The sequence below is a fragment of the Prunus persica genome, chromosome G6, assembly GCF_000346465.2.
Source record: "Prunus persica cultivar Lovell chromosome G6, Prunus_persica_NCBIv2, whole genome shotgun sequence".
Lineage (NCBI taxonomy): Eukaryota > Viridiplantae > Streptophyta > Magnoliopsida > Rosales > Rosaceae > Prunus > Prunus persica.
Genome location: NC_034014.1, coordinates 10140420 through 10160659, shown reverse-complemented (window position 1 = coordinate 10160659; position 20240 = coordinate 10140420). Strand labels below are relative to the sequence as shown.

The 20240-nt window shown below is 36.5% G+C and overlaps 2 protein-coding genes across 2 annotated transcripts; one reads left to right on the top strand and one right to left on the bottom strand.

The window, feature by feature from the left end:
- On the bottom strand, positions 33–1149 carry LOC109949569 (DNA polymerase epsilon subunit 3). The gene is made up of 3 exons (XM_020565587.1): positions 874–1149; positions 673–791; positions 33–450 (listed from the first exon to the last, which is right to left on the bottom strand). The coding sequence occupies exons 1-3, from the start codon at positions 1044–1046 to the stop codon at positions 272–274; spliced, it is 471 nt and encodes a 156-aa protein (XP_020421176.1). The 5' UTR covers positions 1047–1149; the 3' UTR covers positions 33–271.
- On the top strand, positions 1777–4493 carry LOC18773847 (probable calcium-binding protein CML48). The gene is made up of 5 exons (XM_020565586.1): positions 1777–2482; positions 2904–2950; positions 3561–3736; positions 3975–3993; positions 4133–4493. The coding sequence occupies exons 1-5, from the start codon at positions 2107–2109 to the stop codon at positions 4241–4243; spliced, it is 729 nt and encodes a 242-aa protein (XP_020421175.1). The 5' UTR covers positions 1777–2106; the 3' UTR covers positions 4244–4493.

Below are 20240 nucleotides of genomic sequence, written 5' to 3'. Positions count from 1 at the left end.
AACTATGACAAAAAAAAACACAACACACCATAAGAAAAAAGTGTAGCTCCCTCTATCTTATTGCAATGGCACTTCCTGTTTGTGCACACAATCCTTTAAAGAGGCAGCATGAAGATTCTCAAGGACAAAATATAAAGGATGGCAAAATTTGAACTCGAATTGCAAATTGTTATAAACCCAATTTAATAAGTAACATGGGCATTTTCAAATTTTGATTTAGAAGCACACCACAAAGACAGAAAGAAAAAAAACACAAAAAATGCTTGCTTGCTCATTCATCATCACTGCCATTTTCATCTTGGTTGTCTTCCTCCTTTTCCTTTAGCTTTCGCGATGATGGCTCTTCCAATTTCCTCTTCTTCTTCACTTCCTTTGCTTTTGATGTTCCTGCTTTCTGTTTTCCTGCATTCTTTCCTCCACTCTTTTCTGCATTCTTTCCTGGATTCTTTCCTGCAAGGCAAACAACAAAACAAGATTTTTTCATACATCCAAATGAACCAAATTAATTGAATTTGCTTAACCATTAACTAAAATCAAACATCACCATATACGCATCTCAGATCCAAGCAAATGTGGTCAAGATTTGGGCAAAACTTAAAAGGTCAAAGAAAACAACTAAGTGGGGCATTTCATCAAACACCTAGCGGACACAAATTTTCAAAAATTAGTTACCTTTAAGAGAGGCCTCAAGAGGCTTGATAAACTCGGAGAACTCAATCTCTTCCAGCGCTTTCAAAACATCGTCGGCGCTGATCGTCTGCCTCTTCTTTTCCTTGCATATGTCATTTGCTCTGCACCCAATCAAAATATTTTTAATTTAATTAATTAACTACGATTAGACGAGAGAGAGAGAGAGGGAGGAGAGGTGCATACGTGGCGGAAAGGTAGTGGATGAAAATTCGGGCGCTCTCGGAGAAAGCCAAGAGGGCTTCTTTGTGAAGAGTTAGGTCACCGTCGCCCTTGGAGCACTGGGAAAGCTTATCCTTCACCACTCGGCGCACGATAGCCTTCGGCAGCTCCTCCGCTTCCGCTACCACTTTCGCCATTTTCTTTGTCCCTCTCCCTATCTGTCACGCGCTTTATGTCTCGAGTCTTTCAGCAGAGGTACCAAAGGAGGCTGAGGATATGATTGTAATTTCGTCCTCGTTCGTTTCCCGCCATTCCTCTCACACGGTCTTGCCGCCGCTTGAGGCTTGATCCCCCTGGTGGAATTTTATTTTATTTTTCGTTTTGAGGTCACATGACATGAGGGCTCAATGGCCCAAGTAACCATTGGGCTAGTAAACAATTGATAAAGTCCAATTTTGTGTAAGGAGGAGGGTACGGTTGCAAATACACTCCATCCTTTCGTAAAACGACCTTGCATATTTTTATGAGCTTGAAACCGGTGTGAGCACAAATCGGAGTTATTGCTGATGGTTCATAATTACCATCAATCACAATACCACCCCCTCATCATGAAGTTTCATTCTTGAAAAATCAGGAGCGTGATTGTTGATTTTATGCGAGACCCACTCTTGTTTTTATTCCAAAATGTTAGTAAACAATTTGTTGTATTGTTGAGTAAAGAAAAAGCAAAATAGACACGCTACAAATCGGACGGTGATTACCATTTTTATATCCTTATTAGAACGGTAAGCTGTTACATATAATCTCACAGTTAAAAAAGTAGTTATGCCCAAAAACAAAAACAAAATGTTAAAAAAAGACGATGTCTGTAAATTGCAAACACCTGTTGTAAGCCAGAATTTTCCTGGTTGGGGCCGTCCTACTTGAATTTGACATCAAACTCACGAAGCCACCCAGCATCCATCCATCCGATACCCCACACACATTACACGCTTGCGTCGTCGGTTTTAACACGTACCTGAATACGGCGCAGTACAACCGTTACAGGTAAGTTTCTCTCCACATTCGTACGAAACCTGCCGCCTGAATCCTTAAAAGCAAAAGCAAAATCAAAATCAAAACGTACAAAAAGAGGACATCATTTTCTGACAGCTTTTCTCACAAAAACACCCCAAATCTCGTGTTCCCCCTTTTTTTTATTTTCTGTGCAAAATCTCTTTAATTTCTGCAACCCACGAACACATTCCTTCTTCATCAATGGCTTCCAATGGGAAACATGGGTCTCCCTCTTATGTGCCCTCTGCCCCATCCCTGCCCGAGTCCTACAGGCAGCAGTACTTTCAGGGGAGTGGCGGCTCCTATGGTTACTGGCAGCAGCACTCTCAGGGCAATGGCAGCTCCTATAGTTACGGGCAGCAGCAGGGGCCTTCTTCATACGGGCACTCTGGTTTTCCTCCGGGAACAGACCCAGCTGTGATTAGCAGCTTTCAGATGGTCGACAGGGACAGGAGTGGTTTTATTGATGATAATGAGCTGCAGCAAGCTCTTTCTTCTGGGTACCAGAGATTTAGCCTCAGGACCATTCGCTTGCTCATCTTTCTCTTCAAAAGCCCCAATGATCCTCTCCGAGTTGGTGAGTTCTTGTTTTTATTTTCATCAAAATGGCTTCTTTGTTCTTCAGGATTCATTGGATATGATTAGAAATTTGATCCCAATTTGGAAATTAGAATGCTTATTTGTTAGACGGGTATCATTTGATTTCTTATAGATGTAAACTATGAATTCTTACCAAACTTGCATATATTTTTCAAATTTCAATTCTTAGCTAGAATTAATTTTGGTTTCTCTATTTATTTTCTAAATGCCAACCTGAATTCTGGCTGGGAATGTTCTTGTGTTTATTATTATGTGTACACCAACAGTCAGCATTATAAATTCTTTGACCTGATAAAAATGAATTGTGGGTTGCTGCTTGTTAGTTGTTTCCGTTTCGAATCGAAGCATCAATTTAACTAGTCCCACTTTATTAATTTCCTCTGAATTTTCTGATATAGGCCCCAAAGAGTTTGCTGCACTCTGGACTTGTCTTGGTCAATGGCGAGTAAGTATCATCAGTTGTTTTCTTTTATAATATATATCTACTTACAATAGTTAATGGTTGTTTATCGTGGCCTTTCTACCGAGTAAATCCTTCAATTTCTATTGTATAATTTTCTTCTACTTCTTTTATGTCATTTCTTGAAGTCCAATTGAAGGAAAAGGCTCATTTCTAGTGCCAATTTAGCTTAACTTTTGCATTGATTTTTGGCAATAATAGATTGCAGTGGCTAATCTTGCAAGGATCCCCACTCATTTGATTCAAGTCTTAATTTATATGTTATGTACTCTGGAACTACGTAAATTGTAAGGGCCATGTAGTTGTGTAGCTCTCTTGTAATCTTGGAAAGAAACTTATCTGAACACATTTGTATAGTCGTATTGATTCAATTCACCACCATATATGTTCTACGTATGGTTGTTGTGGAACTTAATAGAATTTTGTCATACACTGCCAATCTGCAATGCCATTTTAAGCAGCCAGAGATTCAGAATGCTGCATGACTCCCTACTTGTTTGTTCATAGAAAATGCTTTCAGATGTTATATATCCGTTCCATGTTCTCTTTGCCATGAGTTGTCACTTTGAATTATTAACTAAACCTGCACTTGCAGGGCATATTTGAGAAATATGACAAAGATAGGAGTGGGAAAATTGATTCGATGGAACTGAGGGATGCACTCTACAGTCTAGGCCTTGCCATCCCACCTTCTGTTCTTCAACTTTTGATTTCCAAGTATGATGATGGAAGTGGGAGCAGGGTTGAACTCAATTTCGATAGTTTTGTGGAGTAAGTCTTCTTATCTAATGTAGTGGGACACTTTCTTTTGCTAGACTTTGAAAACAAAAACCATTAATGATCAAGTAAAATCACGTATAAACGTACTGTCCTGGATCACAGTATGGCAAAATAACATGCCGGATATCTGACATTACCCCTACATAGTTTCACATGAATTGTTCTGTTCTTCCTAAGAATCAAGTGGTAGTTATGCTTCTTCTGACACACTGTTTTCTTTGATACGCAGATGCGGGATGATTGTGAAGGTGAGAAATAGCTAGCTTCGTGCAATTTTTTGGGCAGATGTGCAAATTTGCTCTTTGACAAAGGAATAGCTATCTTTCATTCTAAATTTTTTTTGCTGGGATTTGCTAACATGTAAATGTTGTTATATTTTGATTTCAGGGTTTGACTGATAAGTTCAAAGAGAGAGATCTGCGATATACCGGTTCGGCAACAATTAATTATGATACATTCATGTCTATGGTCATCCCATTTTTTGTGTCATATAATTGATTTGGTCTTGCTGTTTGTAAATATATAGTTTGTAAAGAAATTTGTATTACATTGTTTTGTATTTGCCTAGTGAAACTTGTGATCTGTCTAGAGGTACCTTTTGACTAAAAATTTTCCTGTGGACAATGTGTTTGGGCCATTTTCCAGGGTAAACACATTGTATTTGCATTTCACTGTTTAACAAGCAAGGACTTTTTCACCTTGTGTTAGCAGATAAAGAGATGACTGGATATTGATATCTTCCACTAAATTTAAGAAGACAAGATGTGGATAGTGACATTCCAACAAAGAGATTACTGGATATTGATAAAGTCCACCAGATAAAGGCATGCTTGCTTGAATTACCCTGATTACCTAGTTTGGTCCATTCCTTTTACGAATACTGCTTGGCTCCTTCCAAGGAGGAGGTTACTGCGAATCACGGCTTAAAATATACTCAAAAATAATTCATCAAAAACACAAAAAGAATTACTTATACATACATTTTATTTTATTTTTGGTAAGTGGGGGGCGAAAAGTCCAAAGCCAAACAATTACAGAATAACAGCACGAGGCCTCACAATGCCCTTAGCATCCGTAGCAAGAATATCTTCAAGGAAGTCAGGCACCTCATCATCGACATGGAGCCCAAAGCCAAGATTATAATTTCTGACAGCCAAAGCATCTGCGGCTACATTTTGTTCACGGTAGATATGCTTAATTGCACAACACCAGGGTTCATGGATCTTCATTTTACAGCAGGAAATGATGCTGTACAAAGGGTCATTAGCAGGAACACAGGAGGGAACTATTTTTCTTATTTTATTTTATTTTATTTCAAAACTGAGGTTTAATTATTTTTCATTCAGATGCCTTTCCAAATTCAGTTTTTCTACGACCCCACACGGTTCTAAACCCTAACTCAAACTACACACACGTGACACGTTTGTAATACAAAAAGTACTACTCAACGTGTTGCAGTCTTGGACTTGCAATCTTCCGCGTTTGAAGTCCAAAAATAGTTATTGCAAAACCAAAGGTTCATTCTAAGCTCGTGTAGCATTTCTGGAAGATGTATGAGTTCCTTGCTGCTATTCCCCTGTGAAGAAAAGAAACGATAGCGACCCACCTGACTTTAAAATTTAGTGAACTGTTTATTATCAAATGTACTGGACCACCTAGACCAGATTTGCTTGAATGCTACAAGCAATGGTTGTTGATGTCTTCGGCCCTAGGAGTCCTCTGGCCGGTGAGGTTGGACCTACATCTATAGAAGGATTGGTAAGAGGTTGAATGCAAATGAAATGTAGGCATTTTGCTAGTCTAGTCTAGTCATCCCTAACAAACGAGGCCTTAGTGTGGTACCGACTTAAGAACTAACTTCTGACGTTTAAGTTAGTTCAATTTTGGTAGAATATGGGTACAACGAGGAAAATCATACCTAGAGCCTGGGTTGCCCTATATGTAGAGAAATGGGTGAGATCCTTCGTAATATTTCAATGTGAGACCCTGAACAGGGCATGAGATGGCGACACATGTCCATGAATAGTAAAATCCTTTGTTTGGGATGAAAAACTTGTAAATCAAAATTTTATGGGAAAGCAGAATAATGATATTCTTCTCTCAAGGAGGCAATATATAGTGGTTTTACACCAGGAATTACAGGAAAGTAATTACATCAATTATAGGATCAAGAATCCTTCTATGGTAAGGAATTCTAATAGTACAATAATTACATAATTAGAATAATTTAACACTCCCCCTCAAATTGGGGCATAAATATCGAACATGCTCAACTTGCAAACACACGGCAAATATCCGACTAAAAACCGCCTTAGTGAGTGTATCATCTAACTGATCTTCAAAGCGTACTTGAGGCACTTCCACAATCTTTTCATCTAATTTCTCCTTGATAAAAAACCTGTCCACTTCAACATGCTTTGTCCGATCATGTTGTACTGGATTGTGGGCAATATCACACGCCACCTTATTATCACAATATAATTTCATGGGTTGGTGGATAACCCAACACTACTACATTTTACACTTTGCGCGACGAAGTTAATTTCGTCGCGCAAAATAAATTGTGGTCGCACAAATTTCAGCGCCACAAAAACTTCGTCGCGCAGAATCCGTCGCGCAAAGATCGTGAAGAAAGACTTTGCGCGACGAAAAAATATTGGTCGCGCAAAGTAACTTTGCGCGACGAATGAAAAGTGACTTTGCGCGACGAAAAATATTGGTAGCGCAAAGTTTTGCGCGACGAAATACATTGGTCGCGCAAAGGTTTGCGCGACGAAAAACATTGGTCGCGCAAAGTTTTGCGCGACGAAATACATTGGTCGCGCAACTGTTTGCACGACGAAATACATTGGTCGCGCAAAGTCTTAAAAAAATTCCCGCGTCAAATTTTTGGTACCCGCCCAAATTTTTAGAGTTTTACGCGACAAATAGTAACGTCGCGCAAATATTTGCGCGACAAAATATTTTTTGTTTTAAATTTTTTTAATTTGAAATAAACTAATTTAATAGTTTGCGCTACGAAATATTTTTTCTTTAGTATGAATTTATTTATATGAATTTTTTCAAATTTTTACTTTTAAAATTTAATTTAATTGTATGATTTCTTTTTAAAATTACTTCAATTTAAATTGATATTAATTTTTTCAAATTTTTACTTTTTAAATTTAATTTAATTGTAAGATTTTTCTTAATTACTTTAATTTAAATTGACATATTCAAAATAAAATTACATATGAAAAATAGTGATCAAATTATCCAATAAATATAAATATATATTCAAAATGTACATATAAATTAACAAAGTACAATAATAAAATCCTAATACAAGCGCATTGTGGTGGTAGTGGCGGAGGATATGTTTTGATAGCTTCCTAATCCTCAACTTTAGCCGTCAAAGTCTCGATGATTCCCTACAAAAAAATAAATATAGTCAAATAACAACAACAACAACAACAAAAAGAATGCACAATCTCCCCTAAAATTGTTATACCACAAATCCAACCCAAACTCTCCCCTTTACTCAACCCCAAACCCCACACAAACTCAAAACTAACTCCAAAAACACATATTAATGAAAAAAATTTAAAATTTGGAGAGAATATACCTTTTGGCAAGATTGAGAGTGAGTGAGAATGAGAGGGAGAAGTGAGTGTGAGAGAATTAGAAAAGATAGTGATAGAGAGATGAGAGAGTGAGAGATAGTGAAAAGATAGATGAGAGAGTGAGTGAGAGTGAGAGATAGTGAAGATAGAGATGAGAGATTAAGTGAGAGGAGTTAGTGTGAGAGAAAGGGTGGGATTTGGGGAAAGGGAAAGAGAGAGGAGAGGTAAGAGTAGAGAAAGAAATTGAGAAAATGGTGGAGGAGTTATTTCAGTTTTAAAAATCGTATCACTTTGCGCGACGAAAATATGGTTGGTCGCGCAAAGTTTTGCGCGACGAAACATATTGGTCTCGCAAAGTTTTGCGCGACGAATAGAGGAATATTGGTCGCGCAAAGTCTAAAAAAATTATTTTTTTAAAAAAAAAATTCCCGCATCCCATTTTTGGTACCCGCCAAAATTTTTAAATTTTTGCGCGACGAAAAATACTTATTGGTCGCGCAAAGTCTAAAACAATTATATATAAAAAATTCCCGCGGCCCATTTTTGGTACCCGCCCAAATTTTTGCGCGACGAAAAATATATATTGGTCGCTCAAAGTTTTGCGCGACGAAACATATTGGTCTCGCAAACTTTTGCGCGACGAATATAGGAGTATTGGTCGCGCAAAGTCTAAAAAAAATTATTTTTTTAAAAAAAAATTCCCGCATCCCATTTTTGGTACCCGCCAAAATTTTTAAATTTTTGCGCGACGAAAAATACATATTGGTCGCGCAAAGTCTAAAACAATTATATAAAAAAATTCCCGCGTCCCATTTTTGATACCCGCCCAAAATTTTTGCGCGACGAAAAATATATATTGGTCGCGCAAAGTTTTGAGCGACAAAAAATATTGGTCGCGTAAAGTCTAAAGTTTTTTTTTTAATTTTAAAAACCCGCGTCCCATTTTTGGTACTCGCCCAAATTTTTTGAGTTTTGCACGATGAACTGTTGGTCGCGCAAACTTTTGAGAGACGAAAAATTGGTTCGTAGCACAATATTTATAAAAATAATTGTTATGAATAATAAAAAATAAAAAAAAATTATTTTATGATTTAAAATATAATTAAGGTGAAAGCTACTTAATAAATGTATATACTATTCAATTTCTTAAGTGTTATACGTACAAAATAAATAAATTTAAAGCTACTTAATAAATATATGTATATAAATATATATATATATATACACACACCATTCAACGATCCAACCATAAGACTTGTTTGTATATACTTCAAGATCGTATACCCCAAAAATCGCAAAAAACAAACATTCAGAGATCTAGTAACGGGACAAAACTTTTCGATAGTTATAAATGAAAAATCACGATTTAACGGTTATTTTAACTCCGATTTTGATGATTTTTTTACAGCTACACTCCTTGACCCTATATGAATACAATGACTGAATTTGATCTTCAATTTAAAACATTTGCACTAGTGGATACCACAAAATCTTATGTTATATTTAATGAAAATATAAATAAACTCTTAATTGTTAGTGAATATATTGTTTTGATGGCATATGCATTCTACGAAACTAGTTTCAACGATCCAACCGTCAAACTTGTTTTTTTATACTTCGAGATCATATACGCCAAAAATCGGAAAAAATAAATATTCATAGATCAAGTAACGGGACAAAACTTTTCGACGGTTATAAATGAAAAATCATGATTTAACGGTTATTTTAACTCCGATTTTGATGATTTTTTACAGCTACACTCCTTGACCCTATATGAATACAATGACTGAATTTGATCTTCAATTTAAAATATTTACACTAGTGGATACCACAAAATCTTATGTTATATTTAACGAAAGTATAAATAAACTCTTAATTGTTAGAGAATATATTGTTTTGTTGGCATATGCATTCTATGAAACTAATTTCAACGATCCAACCGTCAAACTTGTTTTTTTATACTTCGAGATCATATACGCCAAAAATCGGAAAAAATAAACATTCATAGATCAAGTAACGGGACAAAACTTTTCGACGGTTATAAATGAAAAATCATGATTTAACGGTTATTTTAACTCCGATTTTGATGATTTTTTACAGCTACACTCCTTGACCCTATATGAATACAATGACTGAATTTGATCTTCAATTTAAAATATTTACACTAATGGATACCACAAAATCTTATGTTATATTTAACGAAAGTATAAATAAACTCTTAATTGTTAGTGAATATATTGTTTTGATGGCATATGCATTCTACGAAACTAATTTCAACGATCCAACCGTCAAACTTGTTTTTTTATACTTCAAGATCATATACGCCAAAAATCGGAAAAAATAAACATTCAAAGATCAAGCAACGGGACAAAACTTTTCGACGGTTATAAATGAAAAATCATGATTTAACGGTTATTTTAACTCCGATTTTGATGATTTTTTACAGCTACACTCCTTGACCCTATGTGAATACAATGACTGAATTTGATCTTCAATTTAAAATATTTACACTAGTGGATACCACAAAATCTTATGTTATATTTAACGAAAATATAAATAAACTCTTAATTGTTAGTGAATATATTGTTTTGATGGCATACACATTCTACGAAACTAGTTTCAACGATCCAACCGTCAAACTTGTTTGTTTATACTTCGAGATCATATATGCCAAAAATCGGAAAAAATAAACATTCATTGATCAAGTAATGGGACAAAATTTTTTGACGGTTATAAATGAAAAATCATGATTTAATGGTTATTTTAACTCCGATTTTGATGATTTTTTATAGCTACACTCCTTGACCCTATATGAATACAATAACTGAATTTGATCTTCAATTTAAAATATTTACACTAGTGGATACCACAAAATCTTATGTTATTCTTACGAAAGTATAAATAAACTCCTAATTGTTAGTGAACAAAAAAAAACTAGTTTCAACGATCCAACCGTCAAACTTGTTTGTTTATACTTCGAGATCATATACGCCAAAAATCGGAAAAAATAAACATTCAGAGATCAAGTAAGGGGACAAAACTTTTCGATGGTTGTAATGAAAAATCACGATTTAATGGTTATTTTAACTCCGATTTTGATGATTTTTTACTGCTACACTCCTTGACCCGATATGAATACAATGAACTAATTCGATCGTCAATTTAAAATATATATTTTCTAACAAAACCCAATCCGAACAACAATAATATATTTTTCTAATAAAAATCCGATCCGATCTAAAATAATAAGTTTAAAGCTACTTAATAAATATATATACCGTTTAATTTCTTAAGTGTTATGCATACAAAATAAAAAACAAAAATAAATTGGTTTAGGTGACAAAATGTTTGGATTACGTCATGCAAAGATTCTAAAAAATAATTTTTTTATTCTATTTATTTTTGTAAGGACTTTACGCGACGAAGTTTACTTTTCGTCGCGCAAAGTCACTTTGAGCGGCGAATTATTTTTCGTCGCGCAAAATTGGTCGCGCAAGACTTTGAGCGACGATGTATTGTCGTCGCGCAAAAGTTTGTCGCGCGAAGTGACTTTGCGCGACGAATTATTTTTGGTCGCGCAAAATTTGGTCGCGCAAGACTTTGAGCGACGAAGTTTCAAGTTTCGTCGCACAAAGTAACTTTGAGCGACGAATAATTTTTCGTCGCGCAAAATTTGGTCGCGCAAGGGTTTTTTTTTACTAGTGCAAATTAGTCAACAATAACTTTAACCATAACAATTTTTGAACTCCAAGGGTCATTCCCCTATATTCTGCTTCAATACTTGAACGGGAAACAACATTCTGTTTCTTACTTCTCTACGTGACAAGATTTCCACCAACAAATGTAAAATATCCTGACGTGGACCTTCTATCACCAACATCACCAACCCAATCAGCATCAGTGTAGCCTTCAATCTTCAAATAGTTATCATCTTTTGTGAACAAAATTCCTTTTCCAGGAGCTGCTTTCAAATAGCTCATAATTATCATCATTGCATTCATATGTTTCTGTCCAGGATTATGCATGAATTAACTAACAACACTTAACACATAGGCAATATCAGGCCTTGTGTGAGCTAAGTACATCAGCCTTCCGACTAACCTCTGATAACGCCCTTTATTGGTAGGCACTTGATCAGCTTCAATCTCCAACTTCAATCCTTTTTCCATGGGTGTATCTATAGGCTGAAAAGCAGACATTCCAGTTTCACTGAATAAATCTAATGGATATTTCCTTTGAGAGAAGAAGATTCTCTCATGTGATCTAGAAACCTCAATTCCCAGAAAATATTTTAAATCAACAAGATCTTTCATTTCAAATTCTTGAGATAAATACTTCTTCAAAGCTTCTCGTTCATCAGAGTCATTCCCTGTGACAACCATATCATCAACATACACAATGAGAGCAGTAATTTTGTCATTCCGTCGCTTCAAGAACAATGTGTGATCTGAGTTACTTTGCATATACCCGAAATTTCTCATAGCTTTTGTAAATCCTCCAAACCATGCTCTTGGGGATTGCTTTGAACCATATAATGATTTTCTTAGTCTGCAAACCTTATGTCAATGCTTAGTGGGTATTTGGCACCCAGGTGAGATATCCATATATACTTCTTTAGTTAAGTCTCCATGAAGAAAAGCATTTTTCACATCAAATTGTTGCAAGGGCCAATTCAAATTGACAGCCAATGACAGTAATACTCGTACTGTATTTATCTTTGCTACTAGAGCAAATGTCTCCATGTAATCAATTGCCATATGTCTGAGTGTACCATTTGCAACTAATCGTGCCTTGAAGTGTTCAATTGTACCATCTGCTTTATATTTCACTGTATGTATCCACATACACCCAACTGGTTTCTTTCCTACAAGAAGATCGACAAGCTCCCATGTCCCATTCTTCTGAAGTGACTTCATCTCTTCATTCATAGCATTTTTCTATTTAGAGTGAGACATAATGACTCATGGGGTATTTCACTTTACTGGCAAGATCAGGTTCATATGTGAGTTTAGGAATACCTCTAGTAGAACGATTGGGCATCTGTCTCTTTAGTGGTGTAGGAACATCCTTAGCAATGGATTGGTTAGGTGTACGCACTTGGTGTACTTAACAATCTATATCAACTTCATTATCCAATTGCACTGTGCCATATTGGGGCAGTGATGACACAGACGCTGGAGACGACAATGGCGATGCTGATGAACCCGGTAATGATAAATCTAATAATGATGGTGCCTTTAATGATGTTGGGCTTTGTGGCATGAGCGACACCGGTGATGCCGCCATGGGTACAGGAGACGCTCCACTTAAGTTGGAGCAGTCATCTCTCTCGTAAATCTGAACATTATGACCGTAATCAAATAACTGAACTTCCTTCTAGTGCTCCCCCTGAAGTTCATGCTCATGGGAAAAATACATGGTGTCTTCATGAAACACAACATCTCGAGTGACATACATGGTTTGGGATTAAGGGTGATAACAACGATACCCTTTCTGGGATGTGCCATAACCTACAAAAACACATCGTAAAGCACAAGGAGCTAACTTACTCCGTTGATGTTTATGTAAATGGACAAAAACAGCACATCCAAAAATATGTGGTGGTAGATTGGAGATAGGAGGAGCGGCAATGGCTGCAATAAGGCTTTGCAGCGGTGTTTGAAATCCCAATGTACTGGAAGGAGTTCGATTAATCACATAAGTTGCAGATGTAAGGGCTTCACCCCAATATGAGGGTGGCATATGGGCATCAATAAGAGAAGCACGAACAACTTCTAAGAGATGACGATTCTTTCTTTCAACTACCCCATTCTACTTAGGGGTATATGGACAAGTGGTTTGATGGACAATGCCATGGGATTCCAAATAATTCCTCAACTCTGTACTCATATATTCTCCTCCATTATCACTGCGGAGAACCTAAATCTGCATGTTATATTGAGTAATAATAGTCTTATGAAATTTTTGAAACAATGCATTCACTTCCCCTTTGGATTTCATATGACATATCCATATCATCCTAGTGCAATCATCAATGAATGTAACAAACCAACGTGATCCACCTAATGAAGAAGGTGTAGACGGACCCAAAACATCAGAATGAATGATCTGAAATGGAAAGAAACTTGTATTCAAACTAGAATCAAAAGAAGCACGATGGCTCTTAGTAAGTTCACAAACATTACATCGTAACTTAGAAACACCAATATCTGAAAATAACGCAGGAAATAATTTCTTCAAATAACTAAAAGAAGCATGTCCCAAATGACGATGCCATAACCAAATTGTTTCTTGATTCTTCTCCTCTTGAGAGTCTGCTACTATCAAAGCTTCAGCCAACTTCTTCGAACTATCAGATACCAAATCCAAGTAGTATAGCTTTCCTCGCCTAACACCATAGCCAATCATTTGTTGCGTTTGGATGTCCTTAAAGATTCAAAAAGAAGGCCAAAAAATTACAATACAATGCAAAGCAACTGTAATTTGGCAAACAGATAACAAATTATAATCAAGGGATGAAACAATAAGAACTGAGTCTAAATTTAAGGTATCAGTAAGAGTAACTGATCCTTCCCCAATAACAGAGGCTGAAGTCCCATTAGCAGTGGACACACTAGGTTTAGTGGATGGGGTGAGAGACGACACATGTCTAGAATCAAAAGTCATATGATCGGTGACACCAGAATCAATTATCCATGTATTATTCAAAACAAATGCAGAAACATTTAAAGCCTTACCAATATTACCTGTAATGGCCACCAGGGCAGAGGCCTTGTCAACAATATTGCTATTCTCACCATTCTTTGTGTCAGCAACAGCTACAGTTTAAATTTTCTTCCTTGGATCGCGGTTGTGATCCCACCAATCTGGATATCCCACAAGTTCGAAGCATCGATGTTTTAGATGACCAGTTTGATTGCAATGGGTACAGAAACAATCATTAGATGACGTGGTGCGATTGAAGGATTCTAAGCTACCACTAGTTCTGTTAACTCGGTTGGACCGGTTGAACGATCTGACCCAGTTGCCCTGCCAGACCGATTTGACCCAGAGATGCAACCAGACCTGTCATTGGACCCTGTGCGATCGGGCTGAGCATTCACAACTACAAAAAAGCAAAAAGACGACGGTAAATCACCGTCGTGTATTGGGTTTTTCAATGGTCGTGGAATCCACCGTCATCTTTTCCCTCATAAACCACGACGCTAAATAACCGTCGTTGTTAAAATATACAACGTCATCAACAAATACAAAACGACGTCTTTGTACTGCAAAAAGATCTAAAAAAAGCAATCGAGGATGATAATAGACGACCAGCTCTCTAAAAAAACCGTCGTTAAAAAGGAAAAATATGACACATATTAACAGAACAAGGCCGCAAGATAGACATACAACGACGAAAATACAAATACGACGACGTTAAATATAATTTTCACGACAATAAAAAATATGACGTCTTTAAATACATTAGAAGACGACGTTATTGATACCTACTACGTCGCATATATAAAAACAACCGTCGTAAAATTAATTTTCCACTTCGATTTTTCGATAAAAGATGACGTGGAAATAGTTGTCAGTGTCATTATTTACGACGTATATGTTAATAGAGTAGACGTTGAAAAACTAAACAACGTCGGTTACAAATATATGAGAGTCGTATTACAAAATTTATACGTCCTATTTTCAGAAACAAACAACGACGATAAATATTAGACGTTGTTAAATAAAACAACGTCGGAAAAAAATAAAAACAGACGTGTTTAGTCTGCTAAAGTTCTAGAAAATAGTCGAGGATGAGAATAGACGACCAACTCAAAAAAATCACCGTCGTTAAAAAGGAAAAATATGACACATATTAAAAGAACAAGGCCGCAAGATATACATACAACGACGACAACTAAAATACTACGCCGTTAAATATAATTTACCCGACAAGAAAAAATATGACGTCTTTAAATACATGAGAAGACGACGTTATTGAAATCTACTACGTCTCTTATTTACAAAAAACCGTCGTGAAATAAATTTTCCACTTCGATTTTTCTAAAAAAGATGACGTGGAAATAGTTGTCAGTGTCATTATTTACGACGTATACATTTATATAGTCGACGTTGTATTTATATGTATTCATTACTCACGACGCACTTAATAATATAGACGACGTTGAACTTCTAAACAACGTCGGTTCCAAATAAATGAGAGCCGTATTACAGAACATATAGACGGCGTAGATTATGATGAGAGCCGTATTACAAATAACGTCGTTTAATTGTTATTAGACGGCGGTTATAATGAATTTCCGTCGGAATTCATTTCGTTCCTCTTCGTTTATAAAAGAACTTGCGACGTGGAAAATGTATGATGACGTCGTATTTTTTAACGTTCAGATTATATATCTCGTTTTTTAGACGTCGTTATTATGGGATTGGAGTCGTGTTATTTTGAATTACATGGCGGTTCTTAATCCTTCCCCGACGTGATATCCTGGATAATTGCTTCACAATAGCGTCGTGGTTCTTCATTGTTACGTTGCTTTAAGACGTCGGTAAATATGCTGAATAAATGGTTCACCATAACGTCGTGTTTTATTTGAACAGACGTTGTTTTTTATGCAGAATATAATGATGTAATCTGGATCCAGTATTTTTTGCACTGATTGTTTTGTGGCCAAAACCTGTATAATGAAAGTGAAGAAATCACATTACAATATATTATAAAATGAATGTCATACACTGCCAATTACATAAGCATCATTCAATCCATATATCTTCACACCCACCTCGAATATTTTGAGCACCTAACTCACCCACCAGTTCATCAAATGTGTCAACATTTGGCATCCCTCTAGTAAATGGCTCACACTCAATTATCACATCACCTAAGACTTCATCACCAATAACATCATTATATTCTCTATTAGGCATTGATAACACTACCGACCAACCACGATGCATCGGGTCGTCAACAAAAAATATTTGTTTGACTTGAGAAGCCAAAATAAATTGGTCATTCCTATGTCCAATTTTACTTAAATCTACAAGGGTAAATCCAAGTTCGTCGACTACAAGACCAGAACTATCTATCCAATCACACCTAAAGACTGGGATTGTAAACTTTTGGTAGTCAAGGTCCCAAATTTCTTGAATGACACCATAGAAACCCATATTTGAGAGAATTGGGTTTTTATCCTTGGCACTAGCAACTTGCATGGTATGTGCAAGTAAATAAACTCCACTATTTTGAGTTGTCCGCACATCATCTTGTGCCTTGATATTGAATTTAATACCTTTAATAAGATAGCTCCTATATAATGGCACTGCCATGTTTGAACCAGCTGCTAGCCACCTTAAATTTTCTGATACGCCATTATTGTCTTCCTCAAGTTCACTTTGAACCTGCAAATTAATCAAATCTTAATTCAATCTAACATAGAAATAAGAAGAAAATTAAAAGAGAAATATGTTATTCAACAACATATACCTTGAAGCGTAGCCATTGAATGAAAGTGCTATTGTGCTTATCCTGCAGCCACTTTGTTCTCTTTCTAAATTTTGGATAAGCAGTCTTGATGTGGATCATATGTTGCCTACATGACACGAAAAATTCAAGCATTACGGTCCCAAATATATAAGATAAACATAAGAAATAATTTAAAATGGAAACTTAAAGAATAAAACTCATACGTACTCGATATAAGGTAGGACTTCCTCCGTATTCTCCAAGACATATAGATGTGCTTGATTCAACAGGTCCTGATCAACTACGCTCACTGTGCAACCTGATAATGGCTTTGAAACTCCCATCTTTTGGCTTGAAGGCACTCCAACTGTACTAACATCAGATAAATGCTGAGTACAAAACTCTACCGATTCTTCAGCTATATACCGCTCAGCAATGCAACCTTCGGGACGAGTACGATTCTGAACATACCCCTTCAGCACTTTCATATATCTTTCAAACGGATACATCCACCTAAAATATACTGGCCCACATAGACGAACTTCTCTGACAAGATGTACTACTAGATGAACCATGATATCAAAGAATGAAGGGGGAAAGTACTTCTCAAGCAAACACAGAGTAACTACTACATCTTCTTCCAACTTATCTAGCTTGGAAACATCAACAGTCTTTGCACATATAGCATTGAAGAAGAAGCACAAACGAGTTATTGCATACCTTGCAGGCTTCTCCAAAACAGAACGAATTGCCACAGGGAGCAATTGTTGCATTAAGGTATGACAATCATGTGATTTAAGGCCAAGAAGTCTTGAATCTTGTAAAGATACAAGATTTTTAATATTTGAAGAATAACCTTCAGGGACCTTCATACCATAGAAAGAATTGCAAACCTCTCTCTTCTCTGCTCTTGACAAATTCCAAGGCCCAGGAGGCAAACGAGTACGTCTTTCTCCATACTCGGGTTGCAAATCAGTTTTGACCCCCATGTTCAATAAATCTAATCGAGCAGCAATCCCATCTTTATTTTTTCCAGGGATCTCCAGCAATGTACCAATGATACTATCGCAAACATTCTTCTCAATGTGCATAACATCTAGGGCATGCCTCACAGGAAGGTATTTCCAATACTCGAGATCAAAGAATATTGATTTCTTCTTCCAACAAACTCTGTCACCATTTTCAACCATATGCAGCACTTCTTCTCCGGTTAATGGCTCGGGAGGTATGCCATATTCAGGTTTCCCATTAAAAGCTGCACGTTGCCTCCTATATGGATGATTGATTGGTAACCATTTTCTATGCCCAATGTAACAAATTTTGTGGCCATTTTTCAACCTGTGACTAGGTGTATCATCGCCGCATATTGGACAAGCTTTATATCCTTTAACAACACAACCAGATAAGTTTCCATAGGCGGGGAAATCATTAATTGTCCACATTAATGCAGCTCTGAGTGTAAAGTATTCTCCATTATGTGCATCATACACTCCTCTAATCCCAACCCACAAGGATTTTAAATCATCAATCAAAGGCTCCAAGTAGACGTCTATATCATTTCCGGGTTGTTTAGGACCGGAAATCAATAAGGTTAACATCATGAACTTTCGTTTCATGCACAGCCATGGAGGGAGATTATATGTAACTAAGATAACCGGCCAACAACTATATCTGCTACTTAGAGAACTGTGGGGATTGAATCCATCAGATGAAAGAGCCAATCTCAAGTTTCTCGGCTCATTACCAAACTCAGGCCATTTATCATCAAGAAGTTTCCAAGACGGGGAATCCGCCGGATGAGACATCTGACCGTCAATTGATTTTCTAGCAGCATGCCACCAAGTCAAACTCTTAGCTGTCTCATGTGATTGAAACATCCTTTTAAACCTTGGAATTGGGGAAAAATACCACACCACCTTCGCTGGCACACCCTCTTTCAAGATTGAATCTTTGCCTTCCTTCCACCTTGAGATACCACAAGTAGGACAATTAGTTGAATCCTCATACTCCTTCCTATACAAGATGCAATCATTGGGGCATGCGTGCATTTTCTCATAACTCAGCCCCAATGCACACAAAGTCTTTTTAGCCTCATACATGGAGGTTGGTATTGTATTTCCTTCTGGAAGCAAATCGCCTTGAAGTATCAATAATTCTGTAAAACAGACATCACTCATCCCATGTTTTGCCTTCAAATTATACAACTTCACTAATGCCGATAACTTCGTGTACTTTCTACAACCAGGGTACACTGGTTGATCTCCATCCCCAATCACATTGGCAAACTCATACGGATCCGAACCAAAATCACCAAAATCATTATCATCCATATCAATTTCTTCAGACACAAAACTGTACCTACTATGGCCATCATCTTCTTCAACATTTCTACTAGCATTAGTAGTTGCTTCCCAAGGTTCTCCGTGAAATGTCCAATTCTTATAGCTTTGGTCAATTCCATTAAAGTATAAGTGATCCCTTATAATTCCAACCCCAAACAACTTCAAATTAACACATTTAACACATGGACAACGGATATGTGTTATAGTTAGAAGATTTTCTACAGCAAAGTTCAAAAATGCTTCCACCCCAAATTCATATGCCTTCGATCTTCTATCCGAGTGCATCCATGACTTATCCATCTCCGACACTATAACCTATTATCTATAATAAAGTGAAAATACAGGCAATGACCATCACTATAGCAGATTATACAATGATCTAATCGCAAGTAATACACAACAGAGACGACGGGTTTTAAACAAAAACAGACGTATTTGGCATATATAGACGACGGATTTTCAACAGACGTCGTCTATTATAAGTAATACAAACGACGGTTTATGAAAAAACCGTCGTGTATAAGTAATACAACGACGGTAGTTTAAAAAAACCGTCGTGTAATCGTCGTCGTATGCCTTAAAATTCGTCGTGTCTCAGTTTATTTTCAAGAACACAAAATCCATTAAGAACACAACATATATATGAAACCAAGCAAGAAACCAACATATACATGAAACCAAGCATGAAAACAATAAATCCATTCCCAATTCAACATAACATAGGGTGATTAAAAGATACGACAAAATTAAATCCATTCCCAATTCAACATAACAGATAATGTAATCCATGAACCCATTAAACAGAAAATCCATGAACCCATACCTATAAGCACATTATTAACAGATCGCAAAGCATACACATAAAATCCTTTAACAAAACAACCTAATATCATTCAATGAATTTACAAGGGGAAGATAGGATTTGTACTTACAGGTTGGACGAGCTCACAGATTCGACGGAGCCTGGAGAGTGCAACTTTTAATTAGAGCAGAAGTGAGAGAGCGAAATGTTATGTCGCGCGAAATCTGAAAATTTTAGGTTTCAGGGTTCGAAGTATAAGAATAAGAGCCAAATCTAAAAAAATTTA